This window comes from Scyliorhinus canicula, chromosome 3 (assembly GCF_902713615.1).
Source record: "Scyliorhinus canicula chromosome 3, sScyCan1.1, whole genome shotgun sequence".
NCBI lineage: Eukaryota > Metazoa > Chordata > Chondrichthyes > Carcharhiniformes > Scyliorhinidae > Scyliorhinus > Scyliorhinus canicula.
This window is the reverse complement of record NC_052148.1, coordinates 131,947,742-131,970,788: the sequence shown is the minus strand read 5'-3', so window position 1 is coordinate 131,970,788 and position 23,047 is coordinate 131,947,742. Positions and strand designations below refer to the sequence as shown.

At 46.8% G+C, this 23,047-nt stretch overlaps 1 protein-coding gene across 2 annotated transcripts in view; it reads left to right on the top strand.

Annotated features, from left to right (window-relative positions):
• Window positions 1-23,047, top strand: part of LOC119962960 (LIM and calponin homology domains-containing protein 1-like) — a 502,229-nt gene that overhangs the window by 276,667 nt on the left and 202,515 nt on the right. For both annotated transcript variants that reach the window (XM_038791315.1, XM_038791316.1), the window contains exons 5-6: window positions 15,415-15,445; window positions 22,223-22,333. In XM_038791315.1, the coding sequence (XP_038647243.1) occupies window positions 15,415-15,445; window positions 22,223-22,333 (142 nt within the window). The remainder of the gene's footprint in view (window positions 1-15,414; window positions 15,446-22,222; window positions 22,334-23,047) is intronic.

The window sequence follows — 23,047 nt, the reverse complement described above, 5'->3', positions numbered from 1 at the left end:
CCGGTGAGAGGCTAGCACCGGTGCAACATGGAACACCATCAAAACCCATGAAAAACGGTGCAGGATTCGCAGGGTCCGTGATGGACACTCGTAGGGCTAACAAGCTGCAGCCGCGCTTAAACAATACACCCCACACACACACACGCTGATCGCTGCCGAAAAGATGGTACAGGTTGTGCTGGAGCGCCCATGCAGCTGATGGGTCGGCTGGGGCCAGAGGGGACCCAGGGGGTTGCTCCAGGGGCGGGGGGTCACCTATGCGACCCAGGGCACCAGGTTTAAATCGGGCTGTCAGCAGCATGTGCAGCTGCATGGCTGCCTTGCCAGCTGCTATAATAGTGTTGTGTACCCGTCCATCCTGACCCCACAGCCTACCTCCTGGCCACCCCCACTACTCCCCCCAGCCCTGGCAGAAGCCCCCCGGTCAGCGGCATGGCTGTTGCCGAAAGATGGCGGTGCTGGACACTGCCCGTAAGCCCTCTCTCTGTCTCTCAGCAGCCACCATGCCAGGTTCACGATTTGTGAGAGCACACTTGGACCGCGCCGTCGCCACCTCGGCCCACTGGAGGTAGAGAATGGCGGGTGGGCCCACAAATGATATGCGAACGGTGTTTCAAATACGCGTGGCATGCGTCGCATTGACACTGTTTTTGAGGAGGTGAACATTGAGATTTGGTGTCAAATCGGCGCCTGCCATGATTTCGGCATCAGGAACTATTCTCCGCCCGATTGCCCACTCCGATTTTGGCATCGGCTAACAGAGAAACCCGCCCAAGGTTACTTTCCAGGGTCCGGAAGAGAGAGAGCAACTAGAGACTGATAGTATTGATGGTTCACCATGCAGGAATGTTGGTGCGAGCTCACACTCAGATCGGAAAAGTCAATTTTGTGTGGAACTAAAATGAGGCTATAAGATTTGCCCAGCTTTAGCTAGAGGGGGGAAGTTTCCAGGAAGATTTGCACCATGAAAGACAGCTCTGGAGTTAAAAGTTTCTGTGCTGGAAAAGGAAAAGATTGGAAGTAAACCCTTGGAAGCTAAGAATGATTTTGGATAAATTCTGAGTGAATTGAATGTTAACTTCAAAGATAGTGGGCGCAATTCTCCCATCGGGAGACTAAGTCCCGATGCCGGAGTGAAAGTAGCCAACATCCGAACACCCAGAGCTCTGGGTGCATATCCATGGCCGGAGGGTGGGTGGGTGCCACGGGGAAGGGGAGATACCTGGAGAGAAGGACCAAGGGAGTGTTTCACTCCGGCGTCGGAGGCCGCTCCCAGCCCCCTATTCTCCCCCCACCGGGGGGCTAGGAGCGGCGCCGCATCATTTACGCGCACCGCGCCTTGGCGCCGCATAAAAGCGGCACCGCTTAAATGACGCGGCCAGCGCCGCGTAAATGACGTCACTCGCGCATGCGCAGGTTGGCCGGCACCAACCCGCGCATGCGCGGTTGCCGTCCTCTCTGCGGCCGCCCCGCAAGAAGATGTCGGATTGATTTTGCGGGGCGGCGGAGGAAAGGAGGTCCTCCTTTAGAGAGGCCGGCCTGCCGATCGGTGGGCACCAATCGCGAGCCAGACCCCTTTTGAGGCATCCCCCCTGGTGCAAGAACCCCCCTCCCCCTCCCCACAGGCCGCCACCCCCCCCCCCCCAGCATTCCTGCGCTGTTCCCGCCGGCAGCGACCAGGTGTGGACGGCGCCGGCGGGAACCTGTCGTGTAGGCCGCTCGGCCCATCCGGCCGGAGAATCGCCGCTCGCCCGTTACAAACGACGAGCGGTGATTCTCCCAGCGGCCAGCCGTGAATCGCGCCGCGCCGGTTTGGGGGGCGGTTGGAGAATCGCGTGCGGGTGCCAGGGCGGCGTGGCGGGACTCACCCGGCGCCCCAGCGATTCTCCCACCCGGCGTGGGGGGACAGAATTCCGCCCAGTGTAACATATATCATATTGTGGTATTTTTTTTGGTTGTGTTAAATGGTCTGATATGTAGTTTAAAGAGTAAATTGGCAACAAATATAGTGCTCAGTCAATAATGCTTTTAATGTGTTGTTAAACACTTAAAACGTGAAATCACATTGTGTTATCGTTTTGACTATTAACTAGAAGTTTGAATTACCTTTTTAAATAGTTAGGACATTGTTGGTATGTATCTGTTGTTTATGAGAGAGCTCGCTCAGCTCTGGGGAAGTCCTCAGAATTTAGTAAGAACAACTTTGTAAATTGATTGGACTGTGTGTCATGATTGAATTTGATGCTTAAGTGGAGTCCATGAAATCAGAAGTCTGTGAGATTTCCTTTATATTGGAATGCAGTTAATAATCAACAGAAAAAGCAGAACAGTTACATAATTGATCTAGAATGCAATAACACAGCATTTCTACACTTCATTAGTCCCTTTTGCCATTCAGTTAACTCATTCACTAAGGATGCAGTTTGGCATCACTCCCAATGTAGTCCAGTGCCCTGGGGAGATGCCAAGTAACCTCATTATTACAGCTGCACTGAATAGATTCAGGGAAAGATGGCAGCCACGGTATATTCAATGATTACAGAATTTTTGTTTTAAAATTTAAAACCCCCAGTGTATGAATTATATCACAGTTTTATTATGAATCATAATCAGAACATAACTTTTACAACGCAGGAGCCTATGTTGAAAAACAGACATGAATCATTCCAAACCCCGCATACTTTGAGGTAAAAAAAAAAGATATTTTTTCTGAATTTTAGCAAAAACAAAGTATAAATAATAAAGACATTCCATTTCCTGCTCACACTGGCAAATTGGGTAAAATTATGGACAAAAGATTTAATCCCCCTTCTAAAATGTGTATTCATTTTTTCTGAAGCCGACAAGAACTCTGCTAATGGCTGACGGGTCAATGTGCTTGTGTGTGTTGTCCTGAGTTGATAAAACTGGGAATCCCAGGTTGGATTGGCACCCTGTGTAGGGTAGTTGATCTGAGCTGGTGTGATGGTGGGAAAATTACAATTGTTTCAGTACCATTGGGTAAAGGATAAAAAATATCAACCATTTCCTGGGGACATAAGGTGAAGATGGGGTTAGGCTTGGCTGTGTGATCACCTCCACATTCTGCCAATAATAGCAGAAGAACGGATTGCTCTGATGTAGGCCACCAGGGAACATGGAATCATTTTCCATCGCAACCTTAAAACAAAGAAAAAGTGAGAAAATTGGAAGAAAAAATTTGCAACAATTGTATAAAAATGTTGATCAAAATCGAAAAGGCTTCAAATAGTGAAAAGGCTTGGCATGTTTTCATGCTGTGCTGAGCAATCCCACTTATCCCGAACAGAAGCTATTGTCCACTTCTTTGAGGTGACCCTTGGCTTTAGAAAAAATATTTGCTCTAAGCTATCAATGCAACTCAAGCTGTCATAACTCTTTACTTAATGCTTTGAATGGATCAGCTTCCTTCACAGTTTAAGGCTCAGCATAAACTGCTTTTTCAGCTCTTAATTCCCTTTAAAATAGGCCCAAAGGCTACTTCCTTTTTACAGTAGTGTACTAGTAGCAGTAGAATGCCTTTGGAAAATGTCAAGATTGAATGACAAATGTGCTATTCACGAAGTATATAGCTAGTGTGATAGTTTCCATTCATGCATTATTCCTTGAAAGCCATGATCCTCTTCAACTGAATCACCACAGGCCGTATTTCAGTAAAGACTGGGGTCAAACAAGACTGTCATCACACTAACCCTCTTCATTTTCCTCACTACAATACTGCACCTCACCGCCAGCAAACTACCCACAGGCATGGAGATAATCTATAGAACAGACATTAAACTGTTTACCCTATGCCACTTCAACTTAAGTCACAGAACTCCAGTATAGAAATGACAGTTGTATACGTGTGTTCACTCAGAAACTGTGCTCCAAGTCATTGTTGACTCCTATAACACAACTCTCCCTGTCGTTTCAGATAAATAGTGTGTTCTGGATGAATGGTGAAAAATGTGGAAAATTTCCCATATCTTGGAAGCCTCCTTTATAAGGCAGACAGAGATAACAAAATTCATAAGAATATAAGAACATAAGAACCAGGAGCAGGAGTAGGCCATCTGACCCACGAGCCTGCTCCGCCACTCAATGAGATCATGGCTGATCTTTTGTGGACTCAGCTCCACCTTCCGGCCCGAACACCATAACCCTTAATCCCTTTTTTCTTCAAAAAACTATCTATCTTTATCTTAAAAACATTTAATGAAGGAGCCTCAACTGCTTCACTGGGCAAGGAATTCCATAGATTCACAACCCTTTGGGTGAAGAAGTTCCTCCTAAACTCAGTCCTAAATCTATTTCCCCTTATTTTGAGGCTATTCCCCCGAGTTCTGCTTTCACCCGCCAGTGGAAACAACCTGTCCGCATCTATCCTATCTATTCCCTTCATAATTTTATATGTTTCTATAAGATCCCCCTCTCATCCTTCTAAATTCCAACGAGTACAGTCCCAGTCTACTCAACATCTCCTCGTAATCCAACCCCTTCAGCTCTGGGATTAACCTCGTGAATCTCCTCTGCACACCCTCCAACGCCAGTACGTCCTTTCTCAGGTAAGGAGACCAAAACTGAACACAATACTCCAGGTGTGGCCTCACTAACACCTTATACAATTGCAGCATAACCTCCCTCATCTTAAACTCCATCCCTCGAGCAATGAAGGACAAAATTCCATTCGCCTTCTTAATCACCTGTTGCACCTGTAAACCATCTTTTTGCGACTCATGCACTAGCACTCCCAGGTCTCTCTGCACAGCAGCATGTTTTAATATTTTATCATTTAAATAATAATGCGTTTTGCTGTTATTCCTACCAAAATGGATAACCTCACATTTGTCAACATTGTATTCCATCTGCCAGACCCTAGCCCATTCACTTAACCTATCCAAATCCCTCTGCAGACTTCTGGTATCCTCTGCACTTTTTGCTTTACCACTCATCTTAGTGTCGTCTGCAAGCTTGGACACATTGCCCTTGGTCCCCAACTCCAAATCATCTATGTAAATTGTGAACAATGTGGGCCCAACACTTATCCCTGAGGGACACCACTAGCTACTGATTGCCAACTAGAGAAACACCCATTAATCCCCACTCTTTGCTTTCTATTAATTAACCAACCCTCTATCCATGCTACTACTTTACTCTTAATGCCATGCATCTTTATCTCATGCACCAACCTTTTGTGTGGCACCTTGCCAAAGGTTTTCTGGAAATCCAGATATACCACATCCATTGGCTCCCCATTATCTACCGCACTGGTAATGTCCTCAAAGAATTCCACTAAATTAGTTAGGTACGATCTGCCCTTTATGAACCCATGCTGCGTCTGCCCAATGGGACAATTTCCATCCAGATGCCTCGCTATTTCTTCCTTGATGATAGATTCCAGCATCTTCCATACTACCGAAGTTAAGCTCACTGGCCTATAATTACCCGCTTTCTGCCTACCTCCTTTTTTAAACAGTGGTGTCATGTTTGCTAATTTCCAATCCGCCGGGACCACCCCAGAGTCTAGTGAATTTCGGTAAATTATCACTCGTGCATTTGCAATTTCCCTAGCCATCTCTTTTAGCACTCTGGGATGTATTCCATCAGGGCCAGGAGACTTGTCCACCTTTAGCCCCATTAGCTTGCCCATCACTACCTCCTTAGTGATAACAATCATCTCACCTGTCATAGCCTCATTTCTATCAGTCACTGGCATGTTATTTGTGTCTTCCACTGTGAAGACCGACCCAACAAACCTGTTCAGTTCCTCAGCCATTTCCTCACCTACCATTAATAAATCTCCCTTCTCATCCTCTAAAGGACCAATATTTACCTTAGCCACTCTTTTTTGTTTCATATATTTGTAGAAACTTTTACTATCTTTTTATATTCTGAGCAAGTTAACCCTCATAATCTATCTTACTGTTCTTTATAGCTTTTTTAGTGGCTTTCTGTTGCCCCCTAAAGATTTCCCAGTCCTCTAGTCTCCCACTAATCTTTGCCACTTTGTATGCTTTTTCCTTCAATATGATGCTCTCCCTTATTTCCTTAGATATCCACGGTCGATTTTCCCTCTTTCTACCGTCCTTCCTTTTTGTTGGTATAAACCTTTGCTGAGCACTGTGAAAAATCGCTTGGAAAGTTCTCCACTGTTCCTCAACTGTTTCACCATAAAGTCTTTGCTCCCAGTCTACCTTAGCTAGCTCTTCTCTCATCCCATTGTAATCTCCTTTGTTTAAGCACAAAACACTAGTATTTGATTTTACCTTCTCACCCTCCATCTGTATTTTAAATTCCACCATATTGTCATCGCTCCTTCCGAGAGGATCTCTAACTATGAGATCATTAGTCAATCCTGTCTCATTACACAGAACCAGATCTAGGACCGCTTGTTCCCTCATAGGTTCCATTACATACTGTTCGAGGAAACTATCGCGGATACATTCTATAAACTCCTCCTCAAGACTGCCTTGACCGACCTGGTTAAACCAATCGACATGTTGATTAAAATCCCCCATGATAACGGCTGTACCATTTCTACATGCATCAGTTATTTATTTGTTTATTGCCTGCCCCACCATAATGTTACTATTTGGTGGCCTATAGACTACTCCTGTCAGTGACTTTTTCGCCTTACATTTCCTGATTTCCACCCAAATGGATTCAACCTTATCCTCCATAGCACCGTTATCATCCCTTACTATTGCCCGGATGTCATCCTTAAATAACAGAGCAACACCACCTCCCTTACCATCCACTCTGTCCTTCCGAATAGTTTGATACCCTCGGATATTTAACTCCCAGTCGTGACCATCCTTTAACCATGTTTCAGTAATGGCCACTAAATCATAGTCATTTACGATGATTTGTGCCACCAACTCATTTACTTTATTCCGAATACTACGAGCATTCAGGTAAAGTACACATATGTTGGTTTTTTTACCTCTGTTTTGAATCTTAACATTTCCAGTTTTATTCCTTTTGTTATTACTGGGCCTATTCACTGTGCTCCCCTCAGTCACTGTACCTTGTACTGTCGCCCTTATGGATTTCTGACTATGTCTTTTCTGCCTTGCACTTTTCCCCTTACTTCCTTTTGTTTCTGTCCCTGTTTTACTACCTTCCAACTTCCAGCCTTGGTTCCCATCCCCCTGCCACATTAGTTTAAACCCTCCCCAACAGCTCTAGAAAACACCCCCCCTAGGACATCGGTTCCAGTCCTGCCCAAGTGCAGACCGTCCGGTTTGTACTGGTCCCACCTCCCCCAGAACCGGTCCCAATGCCCCCTCCCTTACCATCCACTCTGTCCTTCCGAATAGTTTGATACCCTCGGATATTTACCTCCCTGTCTTGACCATCCTTTAACCATGTTTCAGCGATGGCCACTAAATCATAGTCATTCACGATGATTTGCGCCATCAACTCATTTATCTTATTCCGAATACTACGAGCATTCATGTAAAGTACACTTATGTTGGCTTTTATACCTCTGTTTTGAATCTTAACACCTCGATCAATAACCTCTCCTAAGTTATATTTCCTCTTAACTTTTCTCCTAATTTTCCTTGTTGTTTAACCCATATCTTCATGTAACAACCTGCCGCATCACTTACCATTTATGTTTTTACTTCCCGTTTTAATGCTTTTAGTATTACTGGGCCTATTAACTGAGCTCCCCTCAATCACTGTACTTTGTGCTGTCGCCCTTTTTGATTTTTGACTATGGCTTCTCTGCCTTACACTTTCCCTCTTACTGCCTTTTGTTTCTGTCCCTGTTTTACTACGTTCCGACTTTCTGCATTGGTTCCCATCCCCCTGCCACATTAGTTTAAACCCTCCCAAACAACTCTAGCAAACACACGCCCTAGGACATCGGTTCCAGTCCTTCCCAAGTGCAGACCGTTCGTTTTGTACTGGTCCCACGTCTCCCAGAACCGGTTCCAATGCCCCAGGAATTTGAATCCCTCTCTCTTGCACCATCTCTCGAGCCACGCATTCATCCTATCTATCCTGACATTCCTACTCTGACTAGCTCGTGGCACTGGTAGCAATCCTGAGATTACTACCTTTGAGGTCCTTCTTTTTAGTTTAACTCCTAACTCCCTGAATTCAGCTTGTAGGACCTCGTCCCGTTTTTTTTCCTATATCGTTGGCGCCTATGTACACCACAACAGCCGGCTGTTCACCCCCCCCCCCCCCCGCAGAATTTCCTGCAGCCGCTCCGAGACATCCTTGACCCTTGCACCAGGCAGGCAACATACCATCCTGGAGTCTCGATTGCGTCCGCAGAACCGCCTGTCTATTCCCCTTACGATTGAGTCCCCTATCACTATAACCCTGACATTCTTCTTCCTGCCCTGTTGTGCAGCAGAGCCAGCCACGGTGCCATGAACCTGACTGCTGCTGTCTTCCCCTGGTGAGCCGTCTCCTTCAACAGTATCCAAAGCGATATATCTGTTTTGCAGGGAGATGACTACAGGGGTCACCTGCACTGCCTTCCTATTCTTGCTCTGTCTTTTGGTCGCCCATTTTCTATCTCCCTCAGTAACTTTCACCTGCGGTGTGACCAACTCGCTAAATGTGCTATCCACGACCTCCTCAGCATCGCGGATGCTCCAAAGTGAGTCCATCTGCAGCTCCAGAGCTGTCAAGCGGTCTAACACGAGCTGCATCTGGACACACTTCTTGCACGTGATGAGCCAGTGACAGTGGACATGTCCCTGAGCTCCCACATCGCACACGAGGAGCATGACACAGGTCTGGGATCTCCTGCCATGTCTTAAACTTTCGGTTAACTTAAACAACTACAATTCCAAAAAAAATGAAGAAAAAATAAAGAAATATACCAATGAAAAGAAAAAGAAAAAAGACAAACTACTTACCAGTCATTTACCAGGGATGAAAATCATCTACTCCCCCCTAAGCTTCGAATACCCACCTTGCTTCAATTCCTAAACTCACTCTTTGCTGTGTCTCACTCTGGCTGTGTCTTATCTGGCTCACTGGGAGAACTCACTGGCAGTGAGTTACAAGTTGCTCTTTTAAATTGGCCTGAGTTGACTCCTCTCCCCCCACCCCCACCCCCCCACCTGCTTTTCGATCAGAGTAGATTAAGGTGACTTACACTTAACTGCCAACCAGTTATGTGAGTGGGTGGGGCAGTCCCCATCATGACCTCCAATGTGCTAGCTTAGCCTTCCACCGACTGAGGAAAAGGGTATTTGAGGACAAGGTTCTCAAGACCATTGTTTACTGGGCAGTGATGATTCCTGTACTCCCATATGCTTTGGAGACTTGGCAACTTACAGAAGGTGTCTCAAAATGCTGGAGATGTACCAGGAGTGTAGCTTTCACAAGATCCTCCAAATCCAGTGGCAAGAAAGGCAAGACAACAACATTGTCCTCTTCCAAGCCACGTGCCTAGCATCGAGGTGCTATTCTCTCAAAATCAGCTCTCCTGGGCAGTATATGTTATTCGTAAGTAAGTCTGACACCAGGCACCTGAAACAACTGCTCTACTTGGAATTCGGTTGAGGCAGGAGACTCCCAGGAGGATAGCGTAAACAATATGGGGATGTCCTCAAGCCCTTCCTGAGAAGGTTAAACATTCCCAGTAATTAAAGTCTCAAGTTTGTGACTGACCCAAGTTCATTTGGGAAGGCACCCGAGCAGATCACGAAGCGGGAACATGCACAGGCAAACCAAAACATTGAAGAGAACGCTCAAATCTCCCAACAGCTCATCTACCTGACCCTTCAAGCACCACATGCCCTCCCATATGGCAGACTCTGCAGATTGTGCCTTGGATTTATCAGCCAACTCAAAACCCTCTTTACCTGTTTTTTTGTGGGGGGGGGGGGGGGGAGGGGGGGGGGGAGGGGGGGGGGGAGGTGTGGGGTCTGGCTAATATTGAAGCCTTTGTGTCGTTTAACTCACAAGATTTTTGTTGTCACGAGCACATTTAAGGGGTAAGTTCTTAGAGGGCCATGCGACCCATTCGAACAATCAGGCCAGATTATGCGAATATTGGGACTCAGCATGGATTTTTCCTGGCAGTTTGGAGACATGGCGTACGGTAACATTTAACTCTCTCTCTCTCTCTCTCTGCAAATAGCTATTTACCTTGATAAATCACTTATTTGTTAATCTACTTGGGAGATGCCAGTTTTTCAAGATACTGCATTTGACAATGAGAATCAATTGGAGTGCCTTTCCTACTGATGCAGGAATCAGGAGAGCAGACCTCGTGTGGAAACCATGGACGCGATTCTCCCAAAACGGGAGAAATCGTAAGGCTGGCGTCAAACCCGGGCGGGTTTGACGCCAGCGCGCCCCTTCCCGACCGGGAACCGATTCTGGTCCCCGGTCGGGGCTAGCAGCCCGATGCCGTAAGCTCCGGCATCACGGGCTTAACCGAATTTCGTTAAGCCCGCTTGCCGGAGTTAGCGCCGGCTGACGCGTCATATGACGTCAGCCGCGCATGCGCGGATTGGAAGACTCCAACCCGCGCATGCGCAGATGACGTCATCGCGCATTTGCGCGAAACCCGCGCATGCGCGGGCCGGGATGCCCCTCAGCCGCCCCGCGAATGGATACTGCGGGGCGGCGGAAGGAGAAATAGTGCGCGGGCATCGGGCCCGCTGCCCGCGATCGGTGCCCACCGATCGCGGGCCTATGGCACCCTTGGCACGGCCGTGGTACTGCCGTGCCAATCGGTGCCATGGTTATAAAAAGCGAGTTGTTCCCGCCGTTTTTACGAACGGCCAGACCAGGTGTGTTTGCCGTTCGTAAAAACAGCGTAAAGGGCTGGGACTTCGGCCCATCTATCAGCTGTGAATCGCTGCCGGCCGTAAAAAAACGGCGGCAGTGATTCGTGTCGGGAGTTGGGCGGGGGGGGGGGGGGGGGGGGGGGGGGAGAATAGCGGGAGGGCGGGAAAAATGTCGGGAAGGCCCTCCCGCTATTCTCCAACCCGTCGTGGGGGGCGGAGAATCGCGCCCCATGTTTTTGAAGCAAACCTGTCCATCAGTCTGTGAGTGTCAAAATGCCCCTTTTTGGGAAACTTGAGCCATTTGATCCTAACACAGAGCAGTGGGTGCAACATGCCAAATATCTGTGCTATTTCTTTTAAGCCAATGAAATTGAGGGATGGGGAAAAGAAGCAGTGGATAATCTTATTAAAAGCCTGCAGGGCACTGATCTATAACCTGATGAGTCTGACTTTTCCAGAAACCTCCAACTTCAAAGCTTTTGAGGAGCTTATGGAATTAGTCAAGGGACATTATCACCTGAAACCTTTGGTGATAATGCAGTGATACAAATTTAATTCGACAACAAGGACCACAGGGCAAATGATAGTGGCATTCATGGCGTGCCTAAAATAAATGATTGAACAGTGCGAGTTCAGGTCTGCACTCAACAAGATGTTGAGAGACAGGTTAGTCTGTGGTTTTAACTACATGGCCCTACAAACAAAATTGATAGCAGAGGCAGAGATGACCTTAAATAAGGCATTGGAGGTCACCCAGAGTGTGGAAAGTGCCGAGAAGGAGGGGCGGGGAGGAACGATGGAACTGCGAAGTGTGAAAGCAGGCAATGTCCACCAAGTTTGGTGGGAAGCCACTGACAGTCATGGCACCAGAGCTGAAGGCGCAGAAAGCAACCAGCAAAGATGCTCAGAGCTAAAGAGAGTGCAGAGGAGTCGGGAATTTGGTCCACAGACCAGGATTAAGAAGAATGCTACTGGTGTGGGGGAAATCCTGCTCGAGGGAGATATAAATTCAAGGAAGCTGTATGTTATGCCTGCAATAGGATGGGGCACATTAGGAGAAAGTGCAAGAATAAGCAGAGCCTACCGGGGGTCAACAAAAATTAAAAATCTGACTCCAGTTCCCATGCTGAGAATAACTCTGAAGTATACAGGTTAAATAACATTAAGGTGGGCAAGAAGACCCCAATTAGGATTGTATATTTGATAATAGTTAGCCACTCAAAATGGAGGTGGGCAAGGGTGCCTCTGCTACATTTTTAGGTGAATAGAAATATCGTTATTTGCAAGGTGGAGTCCAGCCCTGAAGTTAAGAAGCACAACAGTCAGGCTAGCTACATATACTGGGGAAACTTTAAGGATCTGAGGAACAACCACAAAGCCCGTAAGCTACTGACACCAGTCAGTCCAACTGCCTCTAATAATAATGGGGGACCAAGGGCCATGTCTGATGGATGAGATTGGCTTCACCAAATTAGATTAAATTGTCTAGAAATCTTCAAAATTAATGAAGGAAATTTTCATGACGTCTTAAATAAGTACCAGGAGGCTTTCTAAGATGAATTAGGAAAGACACAGAGCCTGAAAGCAAAGATTTATGTGGATTCTGAGGCCATGCCCATGTTTTACAGAGCCTGACCTGTCCCCTATGCCTCACATGAGAATGTTAAGCCTGAACTCGAGCAGCTAGAAGAATTAGGCATCATCAACCTTTACAGTTTTTGGACGGGGCAGCTCCCATTGTGACAGTGGTTAAGCCAAACCGAACCAGTACGATATGTAGGGACTACAAATTAACCGTGGACTGATAACCAATACTAACAATTAAAGATTTAACTTGATGTGAGCCATGTGCATCAACAATTTTGATTAGACAAGGCATCTAGGAATTCGTTTATTTGCTCATGGGATGTGATCCAACATTTATTGTCCATCCCTAATTGCCCTTGAGGGGGCAGTTAACAGTCAGCCACATTGCTGTGGATCTGGGGTCACATGCAGGCAAGACCGGGTAAGGACAATAGATTTCCTCCCCTAAAGGACATTTAACCAACTAAATTTTCACGACAGTGATTTTATGGCCATCAATAGACTTTTAATTCCAGATTTTTTTTATTGAATTCAAATTTCACCATCTGCCTTGGCGGGATTTGAACCAGGTTTCAAAACCATTGTGCTGGGTCTCTCGATTACCGTCTGCCAATACTATAAATACCAACAAAAGCCTATATGAATATACCCGGCTATCCTTCAGTGTCTCATCGGTATGTGTAATTCTCCGGAGCACGATGGAAAGCTTATTACAGGATCCGTCCTTCTGGCCTCCTTCTACAATGTGGTGATTCTATGATACCCAACTTGGTTTTCTATCTAAACGATGTACTGATAATCGGAGCGTACGAAGAGGAGCACCTAGCGAATCTCGACAAAATTTTTAAAGATTTAAGAAGGCTGGAGTAAGGCTGAAAAAGGAAAAATGCGCTTCCAAGCTCAGGAAGTGACATGCTTAGGGTTTCGAGCTGATGCATTTGGAGGTGAAGGTGAAAGCAATTAAGCATATATTACTCCAGTAATACATCAGAATTGAAATCTTATTTATGGATTATTTATGAATTATTATGAAAAATATATCCCTAATCTTGCTACATTATTGGCACCCATACACAAACTGCTCAAGAAGGGGCAAGTATTCAGAGGGTCATGTGACCTATTCAGCCTATCGGGCTAGAGCGCACAAATCCTGGGACTGGGCGCTGTGATGTTCTCTGTTTTCTTTGTCTGATGTCTTGAATGCGTAGTGTTGAACAAAGAACATCAAGCTATGTAAATTACAAAGTCGATTTATTAACACTACTTAAACTAGATTCAAGTACGAGGTTGTTAAAATAAACTATGCTATAACTATCTCTACAGAACTCTAAAATTTGCAACTACTCTCTCACGCCTACTTTCAGAATCAAGGGTTGGCACGTGATATATATGTGACTGGTCTTGATCACCATCTGGTGGTAAGATGTATGTGCATCTCCCATACAATAACCATACTGTTACAAGCACGGGTTTTCCCTTGCAGTTTGGAGTCCGATATCGTGGAATAGTCATATTTATCTCATTCTCTGTTCATAGGTATTTGCCTTAATAAACCATTAATTCATTATTCTACTTTGTGGTTGCCAGTCTTTCAAGATACTACAGTTTTCCAGACTTAAAGCATGGTTAACTGGTGTACTATCTTTCAATGATATTCTATTCATGGAATTACCTCTTTGGTTATTTATATATTTATATCAGGTGACACAGTTTCTATCCTTTTGACATTTCCCCACGAATGGTGCTATCTTCTTTCTTGTTAATATATAATGAATGGAATCTAAACACAGAAATGTTCCTGCACAGGAGGCCATTTGGCCTGCCATGTCTGTGCTGACTATGCCATCAAGCAACCCGCCTCATGCCATTCCCTTGCTTTCTTCCCATAAACCTGCACATTCTTCCTCTTCTGATAATAAGTCTAATTCCCTAGTTCCTGCTTGACTGAACCTGCGGCATGCTAGAATATCATAAATATTAATGAGGGAAAGATATTTCACATTGTATGATGCTGAAATGAAAGTCCGCTCCTGCATTTAACCCAAATGCAAAACTTTGCTTCATGTGTGCCAGACATTAAGAATAGGGTAACTATGGTTATGGTTGAAATATTGCAATTAGTCACTTGCGACTGAGTCTTAAAGATGCATCATTCATTAACTGTAAGGAAATTAGAACAGCAGGGTCTCCAAAGTTTGCATTTTAAAATGCATGGTCATAATTCATACAAAATTGTTTGTAATATAATGATCTTAAAAGAAAAATAATTCAAACCCTGATGGCCCATCCATGGAATTGCATCAGCTTTGCAGTCAGGGAACTGGCCATTCAGCCCAGCAGATCTGTGCTGGTGTTTATGTTCCGCATGAGCTTTTCCCACCCCTTTCCCCGTCGTGGCTTTTCTAGCTTCCCCTTAAATACGATACTTGCCCCAACTACTCCATGTGGTGGTGAGTCAAACATTCACCACACTCGGAGTAAAGAGGTTCCATCTGAATTCCTTAATGAATTTATTAATGACCATCTCACATACCTGAACTCCAGTTACAAGGTATCAAGTCAGACAGAGGAAGAAGAAGCAAGGCGGCATTTCATGAACAAAGGGGAACACTTGCCCAAAAATATCCCTCCAGGAAAAGCAAGTTGTTTTATTTATTAAGTGAGGACGGGCAGCACGGTGGCACAATGGGTTAGCCCTGCTGCCTCATGGCGCCGAGGACCCAGGTTCGATCCCGGCTCTGGGTCACTGTCCATGTGGAGTTCGCACATTCTTCCCATGTTTGCATGGGTTTCACCCCCACAACCCAAAGACGTGCAGTATAGGTGAATTGGCCATGCTAAATTGCCCCTTAATTGGAAAAGAAATGAATTAGATACACTAAATTTATTTTTAAAAAACTGTTAGAAGAAATAGAAGCAATACAATATGCTTTTCCCTGTAAAAATAATTGTTGTTGGTTCAAATTTGAATAAACTGTATGACCAACAAAATTATTAATAGGTGAGTAATGTCACATTTTGGATATTAATTAATCATTTTGTCTCTTTGTTAACTCAGGGTATCAGAGTTCAGCAGGAAAATGAAAAACGTAAGTGCCTTTTCTAACTATTTTTATGGGTTATTTGTATTAAAAAAAGAGAAAAACTGCCTTCATGATTTTGTGCCAAAACCTATGCCAATGTAAACCCATGGGGTGGGATTCTGTGGTCCTGAGGCTAAGTGTTGGCGCTGTCAGAAACGCTGTTGCGTTTCTCGATGGCGTCAACACGGCCTCAGGATCAGCAATTCTGGCCCCCGACCTGTGCCGCGCCAACCACACCGGCACCAATGGCGCCGATTCTCCGCTCTGCGGAGAATTGCGTGTCGGGACGGCGTGGCGCGAAACGCGCTGGTCGCGAGGATTCTCTGGCCCGGCCCCGGGCTGAGAGAATCCCGCCCATGATGTTCCACTCATGTATCCCATATTTAACATTACAGATATGTGAAGAGTCTGGGAGGAAGTGTGAATATTTTACTTTGGGCCTATTTTGTTCAACTGATGAATGGTCAGAGAGTGGGCTGGACATGGAGCTCGTTGGAGCAGGCAAGATGGCGGTGGGCACAGTGAATTGCATGGGAGGCTGTGCATCAAACTTCCATCAGGAAGTTAAGTCAGCGGTGACAAGATAACAAAACGGAAACTCACTGATGTGCTCAATGACTCACTTGATTTACACGCAATTTGGTGGGATTTCATCCTGCCTGCTTAATTAAGTGGAATGTACATGTGCCTTCAGTAACCCAGTCAGTGAAAGCTGGTGACTTACACAAGTGGCTTCCTTGACTCACTGTGAAAGCCCTTTGCACTTCCAGGAGGCTGAGTCACAGGGCACTGGGTTGATCGTGTTGTTGTTTCGCTGTGCAAAAACCTGCTTAACTAACACTCTGAGGGCTGCAGCCTCGGAGGAAATTCAGATTTCTTATTTAACGGGACAGTATACAACTGAGGTGCAGAGGGCCACTCCTTAAAGTGCTACCACATATCTAAAGGGAGTACACTTAGGAGACTATATGAAAGGAAATGGAGAGCTAGTGACAGCATGAGGATCATGCACCCAGTCCTTCTTCACCCTTGGGCGATGAAGGGGTTAGGGGCTGGACTGTAAAGTCTTAGACCTCAGTTTATTCGATGGATACCGCCAAATGACCTTGTGTGATGACTTCTTCCCGGGCATCTTTATGTCTTTTTGTGCTGGAGCAACAGAAATTCAAATGCTGAAGATTTAAAGTGCAGAGAGCTTTCTTAAAAAGCCTGTAAGATGATTTTTAATTCAAACACAGGGCTGGCTGCCCTCTAAATATGGTACAAGCTATACACAGCCATCAGATGATGGAGTCAACCTGACATTAGGACCACCTCCTCTGGTGTGATTCAAAACAGCAGTAAGTTCACATATTTTATTATTTAATGGGCTGTGGGCCATTTTTGCTCGGTCATTTCAGAGGACAGATTGTGGATCTGGAGTTGCAGTCGAATAGACCGGATAAGGATGGCAGATCTCCTTCTCTAAAGGACATGAGTAATCCAGATGATTTTTGCAATAATCAATGATAGTTTTGAAGTCACTATTACTGAGATGAGTTTCATATTCAGCGGAAAAATTTAAAATGCTGTCTCAGACATGTTTTGCGGGTGTTTCTTGGTAGTTGCAGCACCAAGCTTCACCCCGCTATTCATAGAATTTACAGTGCAGAAGGAGGCCATTCGGCCCATCGAGTCTGCACCTGCTCTTGGAAAGAGCACCCTACCCAAATTCAACATCTCCACCCTATCCCCATAACCCAGTAACCCCACCCAACACTAAGGGCAATTTTGGATACTAAGGGCAATTTATCATGGCCAATCCACCTAACCTGCACATCTTTGGGCTGTGGGAGGAAACCGGAGCACCCGGAGGAAACCCACGCACACACGGGGAGGACGTGCAGACTCCGCACAGACAGTGACCCAAGCCGGAATCGAACCTGGGACCCTGGATCTGTGAAGCAATTGTACTATCCACAATGCTACCGTGCTGCCCATAGGCACAGGCACTTTGATGTTCTTTTAGGCATCGGGGAGTTTCTCCTGCTTTATGGTCCCCTTTCACCCCCCCACCAATCTTCTCGAAGCCACTAGAACGCCACCTCACATTCCCCCTCTAATGGTCAAGGCTCCCCTGGGCCCAACCCCTGGTAGTACTCCTGAAAGTGCCAAAGTGTCCGCGTGCCAGGGGGTGTGCCTGGGTACTACCCTGCCCTGTCTCCGACCACCCTGGGGTCTCTAATGGCCTGTGAGACCCCCTTGGTGTTGTCACACCAGGTCCATGTTTGTGGAAACCAGTGCTAAACAGCACCCGGTGAGATCCCACGGTACGGCCATTGACTCCCGGGCGCCAGGTGGAAGCGGTATCTGGATATTTTAATGAGCCTAATAGCTGAATTGTGCCCTAAATTCAACCAGTTGCTGTGGTGGGATTGAACCTGTGTCTCCAGGGCATTAGCCTGGGTCCCTGCATTACTAGTCCAGCGACATTACCACAACGTTACCACTCCCTGTTAATGAGCTTGCGACCACATAATTGGGTTCAGCCAACCACCACAAACCTGTGTCAGACCCACAACAAAGTTCTGGCCCACTGGCAGATGCTGCAGCGGTAGAAGCAAATCTCGTCCAATATCCCTTCTCCTCCTCAGGTACTGTGCCCTAAGAGGGCATTGACAACAATGGACTACCACATGTTGGTGCACGGTTATGTTTGGCAAGGTACTGCAGTGGTTTGCCGTTTCCTTCTGCAGCTTCTGGCTGACCAGAAGACTCTCCTGTTCTTGCCACCTGCAGTAGGCATATTGGAATGATTTACAGGCTAGCAAGCAACCTCTTTGGCCATGTTACGAATGCACCTTCGATGGCCATCCAGTCATGGAATGGGACTTGAACTCAGAGCTTGTGGGTCAGAGGAAGGGAAGCTACCAATGCATCCCAAGACCTCCCATTCCAATTTCCCACTGAAGATCAATACTTGCTGGGTGATCATTACAGTATAAACCACAATTGAATACTGGGATTATAGGAAATACCATAATTAGTGTGCACATCAACAGGATAGGGTGGAGGTGTGGGCTTAAGTAGGGTGCTCTTTCAAGGGTTGATGTGGACTCAATGGGCCGAATGGCCTCCTTCTGCATTTTTGATTGTTGATTCTATCCAAAATTACCTTAGACCAGCGATAGTCAATGCCAAGCACTGCAATTAACTAAATAACTCATTGACAAGAATGCCCCTGTTCCAGTAATACTGATTGATTGTTAAATCAAATATTATTTCAACTTGTGTATTGCTTTATTTAGCTCAGAACACAAATCCTAAAATTCCTGGTATTACAGAGTGTGAAAAAGAATATTTCCAATGTCTTGGAATGCAGGAATTGGGAACGGACCTGGTTAAATTAAGATTCCATTTCATTTGCATGCCTCTTTTTTATTAAACTCCTCTGGGAGGACAAAAATTGGTGGATCTTTTGTACCTTCCACCCCACCATCAAGTGGGTATATCTGAGAAAGTTTCTGGGATATCTTGAGAATTCTGTCTGTTCATAGACCTCAGCTACAAGCTGGCGTAAATCCTGTTGAGTTCTTTAGAAAAGCCCCAAATTTGTATTAAGGTAGTCAATCCATCAGGGACAAAGGCGCCACTTGAGAACTGAAAATGTTTTTACAGTATGATCGTCAGTCTGTGAGAAGCCTGGTGCACCATGGGTAGAGCAGCTACGGGATGCTGTGCTTTCTAAGGGTACGCTGGACCGGGCACCGCTGAAGCATCCTGGGAGATGCAATGGTTTCTCAATATCAGGCAAAACTACACCCCTCACTCACCCCACTTCATGTCAAACTGCTTTCGTCAGCTTTCATGTTTGATCAATCCATCCCATCCTAAGACTGCCACTTCGCTTACCTTTCCTGAGATCCCTCTCTCCCTTCTCACCAGTGATTCAGCCCCTCCTCCTCAACCCCCATCCTGCCCCCATTTATCTTTCTCCACAGTTACAATGATCCCCGTTGAAGGACCGGCTACCACTCTAAGGGTGGAGTTTTCACTCTACCGGGACAAATCCTGCAATTAAATGCCCTCCATGGAGCTGGGAGCCCCTGTGATAGGGTCCTTGCTGCCAATTACGAACTTAGTTCTCTCAGGGCTCCTGGAAATTGGGTTGGTGGGGGGGCCACCAGTTTTGGGGTGGGCATTAGCCCCCACTGCCCTCAAATAAATTTCATCCTAGCTGTCATTGAAAATGTTTGTTTTATGGCAGGAAAGAACATTTTCCAAATACATCACTTTCTTTTAATGAGACCATGGGCGGAATTCTCTGTTCCCACAGCTAAAACCCTGATCGGCGCCGGGCATCTGACCCGCCCCAGTCTCAGGTCTCACCTCGCTGGCCATTGCAGGCTCCCTGTCCCGTGTCGGCGGGAACATGCAAACAGCTCATATATATTCATTTGAATGTGATTAATGGGCTGGGAGCCAAAATCTCCACCCCCCCCCCCCCACCCCAATTATGCTACCCCTCCAAGATCACGTGAGCATGATTTGGTGCAGGTATTTACAAAAAGGGTCCTGGTGCCATGGACTTTGAGGAGGAGCAAGGAGGTAAATGCTTATTTCATTGTCTTAGGGCTTGCGGGGGTGGGCGGAGGTACGTCTGGAGCTCAGGGACTTTTGGGGACTGACTTGGTGCCAGATATGTGGATTTGGGTGTCCCCTTCGGGATCGGAGAATATGGCTGAACATGCCGTTGCTGCTGTAAAAGGTGAGCAACTCACATGTTCGGTGTTACTTACAGGCTCCTGACTATTTAAACTTTTGACTGCTGCCAATATCCTTGAAACTCCTGGTACTCCAATATCCTGGTACTCCTCATTCTCTGACAAAGTCTGACTTCTGTTTTTTTAGATGATATAGCACTGTCCACCCAGATGTCCATCTCTGGTTGTGCGATAAGGACTCCTTTTCATGGGCCACATTATTTTGGGGAGGGGGGCGAGATGGAGCAAACATTGGGGACATAGACTGGGGATGCTGTCACACTAGGCTGCCTCAAACTGTGGACTCCCATGGCCTGTCAGTTCTCAGTAAAGGTGGATGCGTGTGGGAAGTCCACGTGTCCAATGCGCCCCGTACCTCCGCCCTCATTGTCACAGCCCAAGACCCAGCCCAACCTTCTCACCCATTGGGACCACAATGAGAGGCAGACTGGCTGGATCCTGATGCTCTGTGCCTCAGCCATGGACAGCACAGTGTGACCCAAGCCTTTGGCGTTCTGACAAATAGTTTGGACTTCTTGCCTAAGGCCTTCCACTGTGGATGCCACCCCAGGCCTTAGTGGTACGCAATGTCGGCACTATCACCTGTGCCTGATGGCGATTGGACTCCTTCAGTTGTACTTGCAGGCGCTGGAAAGTTGCTGACACCCACTCCTGTAAATTCCATCTCTGAATCTGCATCTGCGCCAGTGATGGGATAATCTTTTCCAGAGGTGCGACATCTGTCTTGGTGGCAGCTGTTCCCTGGAATCAGGCAGCCATCCGACCAGCCCCTCCTTTTGGTATGTGTGGTACCTGATGTGCTGCAGCATGTGTGTGGTGCTCACAAGAGGTGACCCAGGTGCCTGACTGCTAACATGTTCCACCAAGATGATAGTCTACGCACTGTGGATGGTGTTAGTGAAAGCAGTACCGGAATTCGGTGATTTTCCTGGAGATCTTGTCCGGGATGTTGTGAGAGTCTGGATGGAGGGTTGTGACCCTGGACAGCCCGACCTCGTCTGATAGGGATCCTGGAAGATAAAGGCCACAGAGTCAGATCTTGGGAAAGACAGGCTGTGGGGGATGGAAGACTCACTTGGAAAAGGACATCTGGATAAAATTGCATTGGGCTTCCACCTCTTTGTGAATGCAAAATTCCATGTCAGCCATTTTCGCTCCTCGGCCTCCCCCACGAGTTCCATGGCCTTCTCTTTAAAGGGAGTGTGGGCCATATCATGCACATGCCCGCCTGTCTTCTGATGCTTCCTTCGATTATGGCCCTCTTTATCCTTGGGGACACAGAAAGCATACAGTGAGATGCCAGCATGTCAGTTTTAGGGGAGAGTTTTTATCTGGTAGCAGATGTGGACAAGATGCCTGGCCAAGGAGGGCAGAACATGTGCTGGGGATTCCGGGAGGGTGGGTTCTGTGGGACATGCTGGACAGTGGAGTGTTACTGGCATATAAGGGTTTGGCGACATTTGTCAAATGTCAAGGATTGGGAGCGATGCCAGATCACACAGGTGGTTACTCACCTGAACTGCTCAAAGGAGGTCATTCATCTTCTTAATGCGTTGTATGCTGGTCCCCTTGGTGAAGCTGCCAGCACTCACTGCATCTGCTACCTCATCCCATGCTTGATTCGTTATAGCTGGCTGGTATCTCCACCCCACCCTGGGGAAGAGGGTGTCCCTCCTCAACAGCGTCCAACATTCTGTGAATGTCCGCATCAAGGAAGTGTGGTGTTTGAATGAGAGTCTGAGGTGCGTGGAGCAATCAAAAGCTGCTTCAGCTTGTCAGGCTCACAATGGGAATCATGACCCTAGCGAATCACACGCCTGGGGGACTGGGACACAGTGGGATGCACAGGGGCTGCATGCTGGCCCATTTGCATGGATGGGATTGCGTCTCCCTCATGCTCCCAGCGATTCTCTGCTGGCGGGAGCACTTTAGTCTCTGAACCAGAGAATCTTGCCCCATGACATTACTACATTACTAAAATTGTGCATCATAATTCACTAAAATCATTTATACCCCTTAGGTGCTGATTACTATTTACTGGTTGGGAAAAACAGCAAACAGCTGCACGTCCTACAATGGACCGACACTGAACTTGAAAGAATTTGAAGGACTTTTGTCTCTGATCCAAAAGGTAATAAATTTTAAATTTCAGTTATGTTTGTATATGTGTGTATGTGTGACGGTGTGAGAGACTGTGGATAGGATTCTCCGTTGGCCGGTTCGTCCATGTCGCCAGCAGCACACTCACGTCCGTGGATTTCCTGATGGCATAGGTAAACCCACAATGGGAAACTCCATTGGCCCGCTGCCAGGAAGGAGGACCCCGTTGCAGGCAAGGACGGGTCACACGTGAAAAAGAGTGTGCCAGAAGAAGAATCCTGCCCTGTGTGTGTATGGGCTTTTCACAGTAACTTGTGACAATAAAAGGTTATTATTATTATGTATATGTGTGTGAGAGACAGTGGCCGCGATCTACCGGCTGCATTGCTCCTGAAAGGCGGCGTGGCCGGTAAATGCCGGGAGATTCTTCTTCCGTGATCTACTCGGCTCCCCACGCCTCTCAGATCTATTGCGATCTCACGAGATGTCGTGCTCTGACTCCCGCCCATTGTGGGCGGGATCAGTGTTTTCAAAATCTGCACAGTAGAGTGAGACAGCTGTGGTGATATCATGGGTGTGTTGCAATTCACCGACTGACCACTAGGAGTTTCATTAGTATATAAGTGAATGTTAGAGTCAGGGGGCAGAATTCTCCGCAGGGGGCAGAATTCTCCGCAGGGGGCCGAATTCGTGAAGGCCGTCGTGAACTCGGCCGAGGTTCACGACGGCCTCGGAGCCCGCTCCC